At 51.7% G+C, this 14,738-nt stretch overlaps 3 protein-coding genes and 1 long non-coding RNA gene across 7 annotated transcripts in view; 3 read left to right on the forward strand and 1 right to left on the reverse strand.

The window, feature by feature from the left end:
- The window catches only part of fastk (Fas-activated serine/threonine kinase), a 6,771-nt gene extending 1,808 nt beyond the window's left edge, over nt 1–4,963 (reverse strand). Inside the window, exons 1-8 of the mRNA XM_007541188.2 lie at nt 4,801–4,963; nt 2,310–3,099; nt 1,922–2,240; nt 1,662–1,849; nt 1,432–1,580; nt 1,144–1,360; nt 809–968; nt 361–452 (exon numbers count right to left, since the gene is read on the reverse strand). Coding sequence (XP_007541250.1) covers nt 361–452; nt 809–968; nt 1,144–1,360; nt 1,432–1,580; nt 1,662–1,849; nt 1,922–2,240; nt 2,310–3,057 — 1,873 coding nt within the window. The 5' untranslated portion in view covers nt 3,058–3,099; nt 4,801–4,963. The remainder of the gene's footprint in view (nt 1–360; nt 453–808; nt 969–1,143; nt 1,361–1,431; nt 1,581–1,661; nt 1,850–1,921; nt 2,241–2,309; nt 3,100–4,800) is intronic.
- Nucleotides 1–12,341, forward strand: part of LOC107834351 (uncharacterized) — a 13,721-nt gene extending 1,380 nt beyond the window's left edge. The window contains exons 2-3 of the long non-coding RNA XR_001660144.1: nt 2,261–2,264; nt 11,847–12,341. This is a non-coding gene — a long non-coding RNA (uncharacterized LOC107834351). The remainder of the gene's footprint in view (nt 1–2,260; nt 2,265–11,846) is intronic.
- Nucleotides 7,098–11,849, forward strand: afg3l2 (AFG3-like AAA ATPase 2). 3 transcript variants are annotated; one of them, XR_001660143.1, is made up of 18 exons: nt 7,098–7,277; nt 7,672–7,768; nt 7,952–8,029; nt 8,401–8,510; nt 8,585–8,737; nt 8,804–8,878; nt 8,958–9,082; nt 9,152–9,425; nt 9,524–9,661; nt 9,734–9,887; nt 9,956–10,063; nt 10,142–10,267; nt 10,367–10,477; nt 10,549–10,664; nt 10,739–10,939; nt 11,017–11,259; nt 11,357–11,656; nt 11,756–11,849. XR_001660143.1 is itself a non-coding variant. In XM_016665516.1 (17 exons), the coding sequence occupies exons 1-17, from the start codon at nt 7,128–7,130 to the stop codon at nt 11,600–11,602; spliced, it is 2,505 nt and encodes an 834-aa protein (XP_016521002.1). In that variant the 5' UTR covers nt 7,098–7,127; the 3' UTR covers nt 11,603–11,849. The 3 variants fall into 3 exon arrangements, 2 of the variants coding, with proteins under 2 accessions (XP_016521002.1, XP_007541251.1); XM_016665516.1 differs by having other exon boundaries at nt 11,357–11,849; XM_007541189.2 differs by having other exon boundaries at nt 7,099–7,277; nt 11,017–11,211; nt 11,357–11,849.
- Nucleotides 12,342–12,382: 41 nt separating the features above from the next.
- Nucleotides 12,383–14,738, forward strand: part of puf60a (poly-U binding splicing factor a) — a 22,808-nt gene continuing 20,452 nt past the window's right edge. The window contains exons 1-5 of one of the 2 annotated variants that reach the window (XM_007541190.2): nt 12,383–12,904; nt 13,217–13,318; nt 13,406–13,492; nt 13,564–13,614; nt 14,352–14,513. In XM_007541190.2, coding sequence (XP_007541252.1) covers nt 12,758–12,904; nt 13,217–13,318; nt 13,406–13,492; nt 13,564–13,614; nt 14,352–14,513 — 549 coding nt within the window. In that variant the 5' untranslated portion in view covers nt 12,383–12,757. Of the gene's footprint in view, nt 12,996–13,216; nt 13,319–13,405; nt 13,493–13,563; nt 13,615–14,351; nt 14,514–14,738 lie in introns of both variants that reach the window. The other variant, XM_007541191.2, reaches the window with a different exon arrangement.

Consider the following 14,738-nt stretch of genomic DNA (forward strand, 5'->3'; position numbering starts at 1 on the left):
ATCTGTTCTTGCGTTACACAAAGTAATTTCTCTTTTTTTCCCTCTGAGATTCTGCTTAGAAAATTAGGTTATGAAGTTACATCCTCCTGCTGCTTTTTGTTTTTAAAATGGTTAACGGTTACTGTGGGCAAATCCAGCAAGGACCGAGTGAAAAACTCCATCTCTAACACAGAGTGACCTGTGCACCGGAAGCAGGCTATGTGGAAAAAAAATGCGGAAGTGCTAAAACGGAAGTCCGTGGCATATACCCTATTAGTCCTGTGGGGGCGCTGTAGCACCCAATTAGTCCTGTGGGGGCAATGTAGTACCTCATCAGTCCTGGTGTAGTACTGAACAGCCATGTGGGTCTGGGTGTAGTACCTGTGTAGTATCCAGGGGGCAGCACCTCGTCCTGTTTGTAGCTATGTTCTCCCAGCAGTTGGCGCAGAGCTTCAGCCACCAGACCTTTATAGCTGGAAAACCCGACAGAACCAGTCAGACCGAAAAGAACCAGCAAGTTCTTCTGGTTCTAACTGCTGACACATCTCTTTTAGATTCAAAAGGTTCTGTTAGTACCAGCTAAGGAACACTCAGAACCTCCGATGTTCGTTCAACTCTATCGGATCAACCCAATCTGGGCCCAAAAGCAGAACCAGCCTGTTCCTGGTTGTGGAGGAAATTTATGACTCGCATTTAAAGCCCTTGCCCTCTTTGATCCAGCCATGCGCCCCAAAAGCTCAGCTATGATTGGGCCACCTTGCATGCTGAGACCAAGGTCTTGGTTGTGGACCCCCTGAAAAGGCCTGATCCAGGTGTACGCAGGTCTCACCTGTACTTCCGGTTGACCTCGTCCGCTGTGAGGGCATGGTCAAACATCAGCACCTTGTGTGCGTCCTGCAGGCGAGGGCCGACGTAGTCACGGTACTCCAACTCTACCGCCGCGTCCAGAAGAGACAGGTACCTTCTGACAATCAGCGCATATGGACTATCTGAGGGCAGAGGATACTGGTTATACTGGGGGAGCATCACACCACCATTCTACCACAGGGTTCAACCAGTTCAGACCATCTACACTGGTTCCATTAAGGTTTAACAGACTGTTTTACTGGCTGTCTCTCTGGTACCATGTAAGACGCGGTATCAAGGGTCTCACTGTTTGCTCACTTGTGACATTGCTGATGAAGGCAGAGGAAAAGACTCGGTGCAGCACAGTTCCAGGGAAGTGGCCAAGCTGGAACAGGGACATGAGGATGTTGACGGTGGCGAGCGGCGAGCATAGCGCCTTGAGCTCCACCGCCTCTTCCAGCCGGGAGAAGAACTGCTGCTCGGCGGACGGACGGTAACTCATCCTGCTGAATGGGAACACTAGCTTCTGGATTACCTGATGAGATAGACGTTGGTCAGAGCGCGCCCGCATTTCCCAACCCAACAGTGAGGCAGAGGCATCCTCACCTTACTATCCAGGTACTCAGCCTTCCTGATCAGAAAGTCGGCAATGGTGTCGAGAAGCCGGGTCTCCCTGAGCCGATGGCGGGCGATGTACTTGGCGATTAGGGCCATGGTGTATGGCGTGATGCTGTCCACCTTCTTGGGTAGCTCCTCTGCAGGAGACAGTCACAGCAAGGTTAGATCAGGACAGGTGGACACAGGAACACCTGTGTCCACCTGCTCAGGGAACCGACCTGCCAGGCTGTTGATGAACTTCTCCTGTCGGTTCTGGTAGAACAGGTGAGAGCTGAAGATCAGCTCCAGACTCTTGTTACTGGCCTCTCGAGCACAGGCTGCCAGCATCTCGTCCAACAGCGCCATCTCCTGGTCACGGACGCCACTGACGCTGGCCAGAGTGTGCTTGACAAGTCGCAGGATCTTCCTGAGGACACGTATCAGCCGTTAGAGTCTTCAGAGGTCCACTGACCGGGTATCAGCCGCAGACCTGACTCACCTGTTGGTGACTAGCTGCTCTGGATTCGGAGGCGTGTTGATAGCAGCGGCAACCCCTGTAGCTGGCTCTGCCATCTGCAGCGAGCGCCATTTGAGTCGGTAGTAAGAGAGCAGCAGGAACAGCGTTTGCGGGTGGCGCTCTCGCTCCAGGTTCTTCTCCAGGCCGGCGAGGCAGGCCTCAGTCAGCGGGTGCTGGCTGCCCGGGTGCAGCCGCATGCTGGAGCTGAACACCATCGACACGTCCTTCTGGTTGAACTGGCTCAGTCTGGACTGGGATTCCGCCTCCAGGACCACCACCACCTTGGAGTCACTAGGCAGTCCTGGAGGTACAAAGGTTCAGTGAGGTCAGAGTCAGGGGGCAGATCCTGTGAGCTGTGTGAAGGCCTTACCGAGCGAGGCGACAGCATACAGGCAGTTGACGATGCTGAAGTTGTCGAACTTGGCGCAGTCGTTGACAATGGCATTGCAGAGGGTCTGGAAATCCGGCTGGTCCAGGATCTGCCGCCTGTCTGCCTCTGACGCTTCCCCATCCGCGCCATCCCCAGCAACTCGCGGCGATGGCGTAGCCTGCAGCAGCTGGCCGATCTTCTGCAGGGCGACGGGATAGTGGTTGTGAGAGATCTTGGCGGGGTTCTGTGTGACCCAGCGCAGAACCTCGTCGGGTTGCCGTGAGCGTTCAATCAGACGCTTCATGGTGAAAAACGTGTCATAGCTCATCTTCTCATGGATGAAGTTCCATGTCTTCTTCTTGCCGCCACCACCAGCCATTGCTCCTCCCCCGTAGGAGTGGACCGGCACATGGTGCTGGTAATGTGGAGGGAGAGGGGGTGGAGCCAGATGGTGGGGGTGGTAGTGATGGTGGAAGTGAGGTCCTCGGTGGGCGTCTGGACGGCCCTGGTAGAGAGGGTAAGTTGGGGGAGGCGGTGGGTGAAGATGGTGGGGGAGGTGGGGTTGAGGACCCTCCAGCACCGCCAGCCCTGCCCTCCTGCCTTGCTTAAGCCCCCCTCCGCCTCCCCCTCCTCCCCCCGCAGTGCTGTAGAGGCGGGTGGCGTACATGGCGACGGACTGAGCGGCGTGTCGAGGAGGGAGGAGGTGAGCTCGACTCAGGAAGCGCCACCCAGTGGACCAACACAGCATAGTCCAGCAGCCAGACCACCTGGAGGCTCCGGCTCAGCTCTCCTGCAACATCCCATAATATTCACACTGTTACACACAACCCAGCAGGTTCTGCTCCCATTCACTGTCCCAGAGGACCAGAACCGGACTAATTGGGCCCTATGCTGGCCCAATTAGTTCCTGTAATTAGAACCTCGTTGGAAGTCAACGAGCCCAACAGGAGGTGCCATAGGAGGCCCCTGGACCTCAGCTTTGTTAACTGGACTTGGGCTGGTTCTAGTCGGTTCTGATGCTGGTTAACAGGACATCTTGGTAACATGGCAACTAATTTCCTCATACATGATCTAAGAAAGTCTCGGAGGTGTAAATGTATAGCAGAAAAGCAGCAGGTCGCTCCAGGTCCAGGTGAGGGGACATACCTTTGACCTCTGAGGGCTGCAGCTGCTGAGGCCCCCACACCACAGGGGCCCCAAGACCACCAAGCAAGCATGATAGAAAAAACAACATTGAATAAAGTAAACTAATTGCTATTATACATGTAAAATCAATTTCCATATTGTTTTTATAATTGTTACACTAATGGTTAATCTCTTCCTGTTGATGGTTGTCACCTTGCAATCTTGATTACTGTAAATTTATTGTTTTTTAGCTGATGTTACTTTCACACAGATAATATAATATGGCACACTTTAGTACCTCTGCATTTTAAAATCCAAATCAATTTTTTAGTTTGTTACTCTTGTACAGTTAAAATCAGAAGCAATAATAGAGATGCTAATGATTGTAGGTTTGTTATGCAAATTGACTAGCTTAGGAATGAGGAATTATCTGGTGTTGACATACTGGTATTCGGGGCCCAGATAAAAATCTGATTGGAGACCAAAAAAGGCTTGGACCGGATTATAAAGGAGGTCAGATGCTTGTTGGATCAGAACCCGCAGAGATCCACAGGCTATTGCTCTAGAGCTGGTGATTTTAATGTTTAGCAACGGTTTTTAGTTTAACATGACTGGGTTTGGGTGACAAACGGATCAGTTCTGGTACCAAACAAACAGCTGAGAATATGTATTACAATAAGACCTGGTCAGAGGAAGCTGAACCTTGACCTGTCAACCTGAACTTCATTATGACATCATTCAGGTCCAACAAGTCCACTTGACAGCTCACCTGACCTCTGAGCTAGAAGAAGGCGACTAGACCGAGTCCCAACTGCTGTCAGCTGCACTTCCAACATGTCTGCCCCTTCGCTCCTTCAGTAACTCCAACCTTCTGCTGGACATATTTTAACTGATAATCCTCCAGATCACATGAGGAGAACTATCAACCACTTTAAAGGCAACTGGTCCAAACAGTGTTTATCTCCTCAGAACTAAACACCCCAGCTAATTATAAGCTAATTCTATTTATATGCTAACCGAGCTAACGGGCTGTACTGCCGCAGACAGCAGCTTCCTTTGGGTTCAAGTATCTCCAGATGCCCCGTTTACATCACATTTAACAGTAACAAATGACCACAATATCATATATGACCGAGTCTCATTAGAGACAAACTCTGCAGCTAGTAGCGGCTGTACGTTGCAAACCCAGACTACATGCTAATCTAATCAGGCTACATGCTAAGCTAAGCTTCCTCTAGGCTCCAGTAGCTTTGGCTGGTTGCTCCGGCAAGGTACGGTTGTCCTTCCCCCTCTCTGTCACAGGATCAACGGGCTGCTCTCCGAGATTTTAACCCGGGTCAGAAGCTGACAGTGGCGGATTCGTTACCTCATAGCTCAGTACCGCCGGTCCCTCCACTATGTGAACAACAAGAAGCCGCTGACGGTCCAAGTTCAGCGGGAAAACAGTGATCAGTCAGCCCGTTCATTCCTCTACACAGTCCGCAAACTCCATCACGGTGTCCCCGGCTCGCACCGACAAAGGGGCTACAGCGCCACCCTGCGGCGGGAAACCAGGGGGATTTACTTTTGGTTCGCGGTTAAATTAAGCTTGTCTTAGGGGACAAGTATTGTTATCTAATATCACGGCTCATTTATTCTGCGCTCTCCTTGCATTTAGACAACCAAACTATAAAATCTGTTGACCAATGTTATTCAATTTTTTTATGGAAAAATCGTATATATTATAAGAAAATCAGTGGGAAATTCTTATGAAAAAGGAGGTTAGATTTCCTAGATTCCACAACTCTAAATAATACATTCAAAGTAAACTGGTTAAAGTAGAATCTAAAAAGTTCATCCTCCGTTTGGAATACTTTGCCAAATTACATTTTCTCCAGTGTAGGGGGTCTTAATTTCCTCCTCCTCTGTAATTACAAAATAGAGAAAATACCAGTAAAACTTTCTGCATTTAACAAACAAGCACTTCTTCATGGGTACTTATATGTAAACATCATTTTTCTCCCCATAAATTCTTCATCTGGAATAACCAATATATCCTTCAAAAAATAAATCTTTATTTTATCCTAAATGGTTTGACGATAAAAGTCCTTCTGTGGGTCATCTGACAAAAATGGGTGTTTACTCAGTTATGAGTTCAAACTCAAGTATAACCTCGCTGTAACTTCTAAACAGTATGATATTGTGTTTGATGCTGTAACTAATGAAATATGTGAACTCCATCCATCCATTTTCTAACACCTTGTCCCTTAGTGGGGTCAGAAGGTGCTGCTGCTTCTCCATCTAACGTTCCAGGCGAGAGGTGGGGTCCCCTGGACAGGTCACCTGGACAGGTCACCTGGTCAGGTCACCTGGTCAGGTCACCTGGACAGGTCACCTGGACAGGTCACCTGGACAGGTCACCTGGTCAGGTCACCTGGACAGGTCACCTGGACAGGTCACCTGGTCAGGTCACCTGGTCAGGTCACCTGGTCAGGTCACCTGGACAGGTCACCTGGTCAGGTCACCTGGTCAGGTCACCAGTCTGTCGCAGGCAACACAGAGACAGACAGGACAAACAAACATGCACACACACTCACACCTAAGAACAATTTGGAGAGGCCATTGTGAACTCTTTAGAAATAATGTTGATGAATATAAAGCCTTGTTGAATGTAACTGACTCCATCGTTGGTAAAGTGTGTTTTTCTTCTACTTGTAAGAATAACAGAACTATTCGTTCCCTGTTTCAACAAGATATTATTTCTGTACCTTCATCTGTTTTCTATTGGAAGAATTCTGTCCCTGATGAAGGTGGACTCATCATCAGAAACTTTTCATAGACAACAAAATGAAAGATCTCTTGTAAACTGTAATCAAATTTATCCTACTAATCAATACATGATGAAATATATGAAAACAATAAACCCCAACTGTAGCATCCAGAAACAATTAGTTTTTTATTCTGTAATTGTCGTATCAAAATTTTTTATAAATTGTTATATTGATGCTAAATGTTCCCTGAGGTATGAGCATATTATTTTTGGTTTTCATGGTAAGAATACAAATGCAGGCAAAAGACTGACAATCAATCTAATTATTATATTTCGCAAATTTCATATTCAAAAATGTAAATTTTCATCATCTTCACCCTTTTCACCTTTTTATTTTTATTTTTTACAGTTTTGGTTAAGGAATTCGAACTTTGTTTATCCACTATTTCCAAGAGTATGAACAAAAAAGCTGTAAAAGCATATGAATGTTGTAGATCTCTGACTATGTTTAATTTGTCATGTCTGTAATATCTGCTCTCTATTCTTTTTATTTTTCATACCAATGTATGAAATCTACACCCCTGGCTTACTTTTCAATAATAAAAAAACTTGAATGAAACAACAAGAGACAGTACAGTGGGCTGAAGACAGAAGTTTCCTGAGGAACCTGTTTCACTGACATACAGCTGATGAACTGTGGTCTGTGACCCAGACAGGACATCCGTCTGGTGGATCTAAACTTGGACTCCGACACATTTAGACACATTTTAATCGACGTCGCCATCGATTTACCTGACGAATATGGCGGCTCCAGGGGCAGTCAGGGCGGAAGAGGGTTTTCCTCCTTCTCCACTGTTCCCTTTAGGGCCTGCAGGCGGCGCGGTGATCTTTACCAAACTCTAATCGAAGAAGAAGGCGTGGAGGAAATATGTCGGCGCCGCTGGATGATTACGGAACGTTTGTTTTGGACCCGCTCCGTGTTTAGAACCCCGTCCAGCCTCAGTGCCATGGCCCACCGATACCTACGGCTGCCTGCGGGCTGCAGGAGCCTGGTCCGGCTGCTGCTTCGGCCCTGCGGAGCTCCAACCAGGACGGTAGGTGGGGGGTGGAACGACAGGCTCACCTTGACCCGCTCTGCTTGGGTTCGGTTCGGGAAGCCGCTCAGAGCCCGAACCGAACTCAAAAACGTGGTAATCTGAGCGGATTGACTGACGTTTTCACCTGCTACAGAGGTGTGACGTAAGCCAGGTGTCCTCTGTTTTCAACTCTAAACGTGTGACGTCAGAGCCTGGTTTACTGATGACGACATTGATTACGTATTCATCATAGAGTGATGTAAATTCTGAGGGTCAGATGCGCTTTGGTCCGAAACAGCACTGTCCAGAACAGTTCTGTTGGTCTAAATGAATGGGTCCGCAACCCATGAATCCAGAACTTGTGTTCATGAAGTTGTTTAAGCCAACCTGTGGACCCTCCTCCCCCTCTCAGGTGTCTCCAGCCGGTTCTGGTCGGGTGCGGAGTGGGCCCGACCCGCTGAGCGAGCTGCTGGGAGCCTCCAGGATCTTGAGCTCCAAACCGCCCAAAGGTGAGTGGGGACCCGGTTCTGGTTCTGTCCTCATCTTGGCAAACACGGGTCGGAGTTCTAAGTATGGCTCCACGGCCTCTCAGGTGAACTGAATCGTTGAGTTGAAGTGTTCCCGCAGAGAACGACGGAGGTGGTCACCATGGAAACGAACGTGCGCTCAGACTGTTCTTGTTCTCCTTACAGGATTTGAGAAATATTTCCCAGAGAGTCAGAACCGGGCCAGAACCTCTGAACCGGAAGCTAAAGGTAAAGAAGACACAGGTGAGTCTGAGCATGCGCAGCTGGAGACAGGTGAATAAGTCAGAGAACTACAGAACCGACTCTAGTTCTCTGTAGAGCCTCTTCCACGGCTCTGTCTGTTGAACAAGGTCTCTGATGGCGCCGTCAGACGGTGGTCCTTCAGGTCAGAACCTACAAAACGGTTCTCTTTCATCAGAAACAACCTGAGAGTTTTGGTTTAGGGGCGGGGCTTACAACAGGTAAACCAATGACCCAGGTTTGGACCGGTTCTAGTCCACTTTACATGAATCAGAGCTAAAACCTCCATGATGATGGATGTGCTGACTTTATAGTGACTCTCCAAACCAAGCATGCTCAAAGCCCAGCCCACTAACGGTTCTGACCCGTTTCAGAGTCCAAACCTGCCCAGAAACCGTCCGGGAAGCCCGGAGGATCCGGGTCCGGAGGAGGGAAACGAGGCGGCCGCAAGGAGGAGAACCACTGGTACAGCCGCCTGCAGAAGGTCAGTCACCTGATCAGGGCACGGCGGGTCCCAGGTGTTACCTGTCCAGGTGTCTCAGCTGCTCCTCTCTCCAGGGTGACGTCCCTTGGGACGACAAGGAGTTCCGCTTGTACTTGCTGACCGGCGTGGCGTTCTGGACTGCCATCACCTACTACTTCTTCCTGCGGGACGGAGGTCGTGAGGTCACCTGGAAGGACTTTGTCAACAACTACCTGTCCAAAGGAGCGGTGAGGAATTCACCTGTGTCTGCCCTGGTTCACAGTCTGCAGCTCTAACTGCTGATTTCCCACCAGGTGGAGCGGCTGGAGGTGGTCAACAAGCGCTATGTCAGGGTGGTGTTCTCTCCGGGGAAGGCTCCGCTGGACGGGGTGCGTCCCATCGGCCTGCTCAAGCCTCAGGTACCTGCAGCACCACCACTGACTCCTCCCCCTGTGCTTCCACCTGCAGCAGTACGTCTGGTTCAACATTGGCAGCGTGGACACCTTCGAGAGAAACCTGGAGACGGCCCAGAGCGAGCTGGGCATCGAGAGCGAGAACCGCCTGCCGGTGGTATACTCCACCGAGAGCGACGGGTGAGCCACGACCTTGCGACCTGACCTACACCCCGACCCCAACCCTGACCCTGCGGTCCTTCCCCACAGGTCGTTCCTGCTCAGCATGCTGCCTACGGCGCTCATCATCGGCTTCCTGCTCTTCATGCTGCGGCGTGGGCCAGCGGGTGGGGGCCGGCCGGGCCGCGGCATGGGGGGTCTGTTCAGCGTTAGCGAGACCACTGCAAAGATCCTGAAGGATGAGATCGACGTTAAGTTCAAAGACGTGGCAGGGTGTGAGGAGGCTAAGCTGGAGATCATGGAGTTCGTCAACTTCCTGAAAAACCCCAAACAGTACCAGGACCTGGGTGCCAAGATACCCAAGGTGAGGCGGGATCAGGGTGAGGTTGGGTTCTTTCAGGCTGGTGGAGGATGGGGCCACAGATGGGTTGCCCCAGGATCAGCGGTTATGTTGTGTGGCAGGGGGCCATCTTGACCGGACCCCCAGGAACCGGGAAGACACTGCTGGCCAAGGCAACAGCAGGCGAGGCCAACGTTCCCTTCATCACAGTGAACGGCTCCGAGTTTCTGGAGATGTTTGTGGGAGTGGGCCCTGCCAGGGTAAGGTGCCGCCGGGGAAGTGGGTTGGAGAGCGGTTCCTCTGAGGTTCCTCTGATGTTCCACTCCATGCAGGTTCGGGATCTGTTTGTCATGGCCCGGAAGAACGCGCCCTGCATCCTCTTCATCGATGAGATCGACGCCGTGGGCCGGAAGCGCGGCCGCGGCAACTTTGGAGGCCAGAGCGAACAGGAGAACACCCTGAACCAGCTACTGGTGGAGATGGACGGTGGGTCCCGCTTCCGCAGAACCACGGGGTCCACCGGGCCGTTCCTCACTGTCCACTCTGTGCCCCAGGCTTCAACACTGCCACCAATGTGGTGGTTCTGGCCGGAACCAACCGACCCGACATCCTGGACCCGGCCCTGCTGCGGCCTGGGCGCTTTGACAGGCAGATCTACATCGGTGAGCGGGCAACTGGGCGGTTAATTATCAGCCAGGTATCAGCTAGGTGAGCTGAGACAAAGCTCTCTTTCCTTTCAGGTCCTCCTGACATCAAAGGACGGGCGTCCATTTTTAAGGTCCACCTGCGTCCTCTGAAGCTCAGCACAGACCTGGACAAAGATGCTCTGGCCAAGAAGATGGCTGCCCTCACGCCTGGATTTTCAGGTAGTATGCCCCCTAATGGGAGTGACCAGTCAGGTGATGGGTGTGTCTGAGCCTCAGGTCATTTGTGTGGATTGTCTGTCCCTTATTGCTGCCTGGCAGGCGCCGACATTGCCAACGTGTGCAACGAGGCGGCACTGATTGCCGCACGCCACCTATCCGATACCATCAATCAGAAGCACTTCGAGCAGGCCATCGAGAGGGTGATCGGAGGTGAGACCCAAACAGAGCCAGCGCAGTGTCAGGTTTTGGTTCCGGTTCTGTAACCTTTCTGTCTCCTGGAGGTCTGGAGAAGAAGACCCAGGTTCTGCAGCCAGAGGAGAAGAAGACGGTGGCGTACCATGAGGCTGGTCACGCTGTGGCTGGCTGGTTCCTAGAGCACGCCGACCCGCTGCTAAAGGTCCGTCAGGTTCTATATAGATCTGTTTGGATCTGTTGGCATGGCCGGGTTCTAATGCTTTGCTGCCTGTGCAGGTGTCAATCATCCCCAGGGGGCGGGGCCTGGGCTATGCCCAGTACCTCCCCAGGGAGCAGTACCTGTACACCAAGGAGCAGCTGCTGGACCGCATGTGCATGACGCTGGGGGGCCGCGTTGCAGAGGAGATTTTCTTCGGCCGGGTCACCACTGGGGCCCAGGACGACCTCAGGAAGGTCACACAGAGTGCCTATGCACAGGTGAGTTGCTCAACCTGGCAGACACTCCTAACTCCTCTTGGGTCCGGTCCGTCTGACTCGCTGCTGTCCTCCCACAGATCGTCCAGTTCGGGATGAACCCCAAGGTGGGCCAGGTGTCCTTCGACCTGCCGCGGCAGGGCGAGATGGTTTTGGAGAAGCCGTACAGCGAGGCCACGGCCCGCCTCATCGATTCCGAGGTCCGGACCCTGATTGGCGAGGCGTACCGCCGAACCCAGCTGCTGCTGACCGACAAGAAGGCCGAGGTGGACAAGGTACCGCCATGGTCCGCCCGGGTCTGTCGCCCGTGGAATCCCAGCAAGGCAGGCTGGTTCTGGTTCCTCTGGGCTCAGTGGAGTGGGAGGCTGTGGTTCCGGTTCCTGTTCTGGTTGTGACTGTGGTTCCTGTGCTGTCCTGCAGGTGGCGCAGCGGCTCCTGCAGCGGGAGGTTCTGTCCAAAGAGGACATGGAGGAGCTTCTGGGTCGGCGGCCGTTTGCGGAGCGCTCGACATACGAGGAGCTGGTGGAAGGGACGGGCGGCGAGGACGAGGACACGGCGCTGCCGGACGGTCTGAGGGACTGGAACCAGGACCAGAACCAGGACCGGAACCAGGAGAGCCCAGAGGAGCAGGTGGCCCGCCAGATCTCTGGAGGCATGCCCTTCTAGAACCTCCATAAACTGTTCTGTTGGGTTCTGATCTGTTCCACGGGTTCTGAACATTCCCACCTGAGCTGTTCTTCATCAGAACTCTACTGATGCTCCACAGAACCCACTCAGCTTCACATGAACCAGAACCAGGTTCATTCTGCTCATCCAGAACATATCAGAACCAAACAGAACCTCTCCATGTGTATCTGTGTAGAACCCAGACTCTGTGTTTTCCTCAGAACCTCAGCAGGAGGTTCTGGAGGAAAATGTTCCACCAGAACATCTGGCACCGTTCTGATGGGGAAACCATTGGTCCAGAGTTATACTGGGTCCAGCATCCGATCCCACAGCGGGATTTCCAACTCGGGCCCTCCAGAACCACGGTTTTGCAGCCTCTAGACACTTCTCTGCTCCAACAGACCAGAACCAGACACCCGGGTTCAGAGGCCCGGTTCAGGTCTGGAACTGGAAACTTCTAGAAGTTACAGACCAAGGTTCTGTAAAGTTCTGTTAGGTTCTGTATGGTTTTTGTAAGGTTCTGCAAAGGACGTTCTCCTACTGGTGTTCCACAGCCTGCCGCAGAACCTTTGACTGGAAACTGGAAGTGAACCTCCTGTTGATTCTGTTCTGATCCGGACCGATCCGGGTCACAGCCGCAGAAGCACCAGACGTCTGGACGGTTTGGTTCTGGTAAAGTCCTGGAGTGGTTCCAGCTCATAACTAAAGTGGATCAGAACCACTTTAGTTATGGTTCTGATCCATAACTAATCAGAACCATAACTAAAGTGGTCCTTTTAGTTCTCATCCGAGAACTAAAAGGATGAGTTCTCGGCCTGCTCTGTGTGTAAACATGTAAAATGATGTGTGATAATAAAGGTGTATATGTTGGTTCTGGTTCTGATGGCTCGGTTCCAGATCTCTGATCAAATAAATAACGGAAAAGATCAGAACACAAGCTAACAGATGAACGTTCTTGGTTCCAGAACGTTCTTTGAGCTCCAGCTTCTACCTATGCTGACACGTAACACGGTGACGTCATAAGGTCCCCTGGTACCGCCGGACCAACCTCAGCTATACCTGACCAAACTGAGTCATTGGGGCTTTTATTCTGAAATTTCCTCTCAGAGGAAGTGACGTCACGGGTAGCGTTGTTGTGTTCCGGGCAGTGTACAGATGCTAGTACTTGAAGAACTGTCTGCAGGTTTTAGGTTCGGTTCGGTCGGAGATAACTTCAAAGATCCGGAGAAGCAATTCGAAGAATTGCGGAGTGGGACGGCAGCGGAGCCGGAAGAAAGCTGCATGGCTGCGGCGGTTTCTGCGGTAAGAACCGGAACTGGATGAAAGCTAAGCTAATGCTAACAGGCCTGGAGCTTCGAGAGCTGTTGTTAAACACCCTGGTTGGAGTCAGCAGGTCAGTGAACTGTTCATAGACAACTAGGTCCAAGTTAATGAACTGTTCATAGATAAATAAATCAGTCAGCAGGTCAGTGAACTGTTCATAAATAACCAGGTCCAAGTCAGTAAGTTAGTGAACTGTTAACCGGTGGGTTAGTTAACCAGTGTCTGCATCAGCTGCAACCTCCTCTGATCGATGATATCATCAGCAGTCGGTGTGTTTTGATTGGTTCACAGGGAGGGGCGCCTCTCATCATGGAGAACGGACAGACCGCCGCCCCCACCCCTAAGCTGGGCCTGCCTCCGCTTACCCCCAACCAGCAGGAGGCGCTGCAGAAGGTCAGTCTGTTGCAACGGGTCAGAACCAGAACCAACAGCAGCACCTGTGGTTTTGGTCGCTAAATGCTCTCTGGGTTCTCCCTGCAGGCTAAAAAGTACGCTATGGAGCAGAGCATCAAGAGCGTGCTGGTGAAGCAGACGCTGGTGCAGCAGCAGCAGCTCACCAGCCTGCAGGTAACTCCCAGAGGCCACGCCCCCTTTACCTCCTCTGTGATAGTTAAGGGTTGTCTGTTCTCCTCCCTCAGATGGCTCCTCTGACCATGGGTTTAGGAGATGCTCTGTCGCCGCTGCAGTCGGTGAGTATGGTTCTGTTCTGTTCAGGCCCAGTTCTGTTGGCCTATTGGCAGGATCTAATCTTTCAGCAGTTCTCAGGTTTCCTTCTTCCAGCAGCTCTAAAAATCCGGTCTTTCCTGCGTAGTGGTTCATGCTAATAATAAATACTGCGACACAGTCAGACTTATGTGTGAACGGTTTCCGACCGCAAATGACGAAAGAAGTCATTCTTTCGTCATTTGCGAAATGACGAAAGAATGACAGACCATTCTGTCTTTGACTAAAGACAGAATGGTCTTTAGTCATTCAAGCATCACTCTGTTTGCGACTGTAAAGATGGCTGCCGTCTCTGGAAGGGTTTTAAAGTTGCTGAGAGCAACACGGTCAGCAGATGAAGGAAGCTGATAGAACGCTAACAGCAGCGGCCTTTAGTGGAGCACTGGCTATAGCCTCTGACCCGGTTCTGATCCAGTTCTGTTGGAGTCGGACCAGCAGTGGTGGGTTGGGTTGGGATGTGATGTGTTCACTGACTCAGACTGCTTCCATCACTTCATTATTATCATTTCAGATGTTGTTTAGATTTACTGCTAGCTTTAGCTCCACAGCTGGACGGTGAACAGGTTGGTTTTTTGGGTGAAACATGGGAAACGTTCAGACTGCTGTGAGAAGTGGGATCTGGGTGGCAGACAGACCACCAAGGCTGGGTGAACGCAGCCTTGGTGGATGCTGACCTGCTCCCTCTGATCCTCCTGTCCACCAGGTGGCAGCGCAGCGCCAGAGAGCTTTGGCCATCATGTGCCGGGTCTACGTGGGCTCCATCTACTACGAGCTGGGCGAGGACACCATCAGGCAGGCCTTCATCCCCTTTGGACCAATCAAAAGCATCGACATGTCCTGGGACTCAGTCACGATGAAGCACAAGGTCCAAGAGGACAAGAGACAGCTGTAGAACCTCAGGGTTCCCTGTCTGGTTCCCTCTCTGGTTCTCTCTCTGGTTCTCTCTCTGGTTCTCTCTGTGGTTCCCTGTCTGGTTCTCTCTCTGGTTCCCTGTCTGGTTCTCTCTCTGGTTCCCTGTCTGGTTCCCTCTCTGGTTCTCTCTCTGGTTCCCTCTCTGGTTCCCTCTGTGGTTCCCTGTCTGGTTCTCTCT

The sequence above is a fragment of the Poecilia formosa genome, unplaced genomic scaffold (genome assembly GCF_000485575.1).
Source record: "Poecilia formosa unplaced genomic scaffold, Poecilia_formosa-5.1.2 Scaffold593, whole genome shotgun sequence".
Lineage (NCBI taxonomy): Eukaryota > Metazoa > Chordata > Actinopteri > Cyprinodontiformes > Poeciliidae > Poecilia > Poecilia formosa.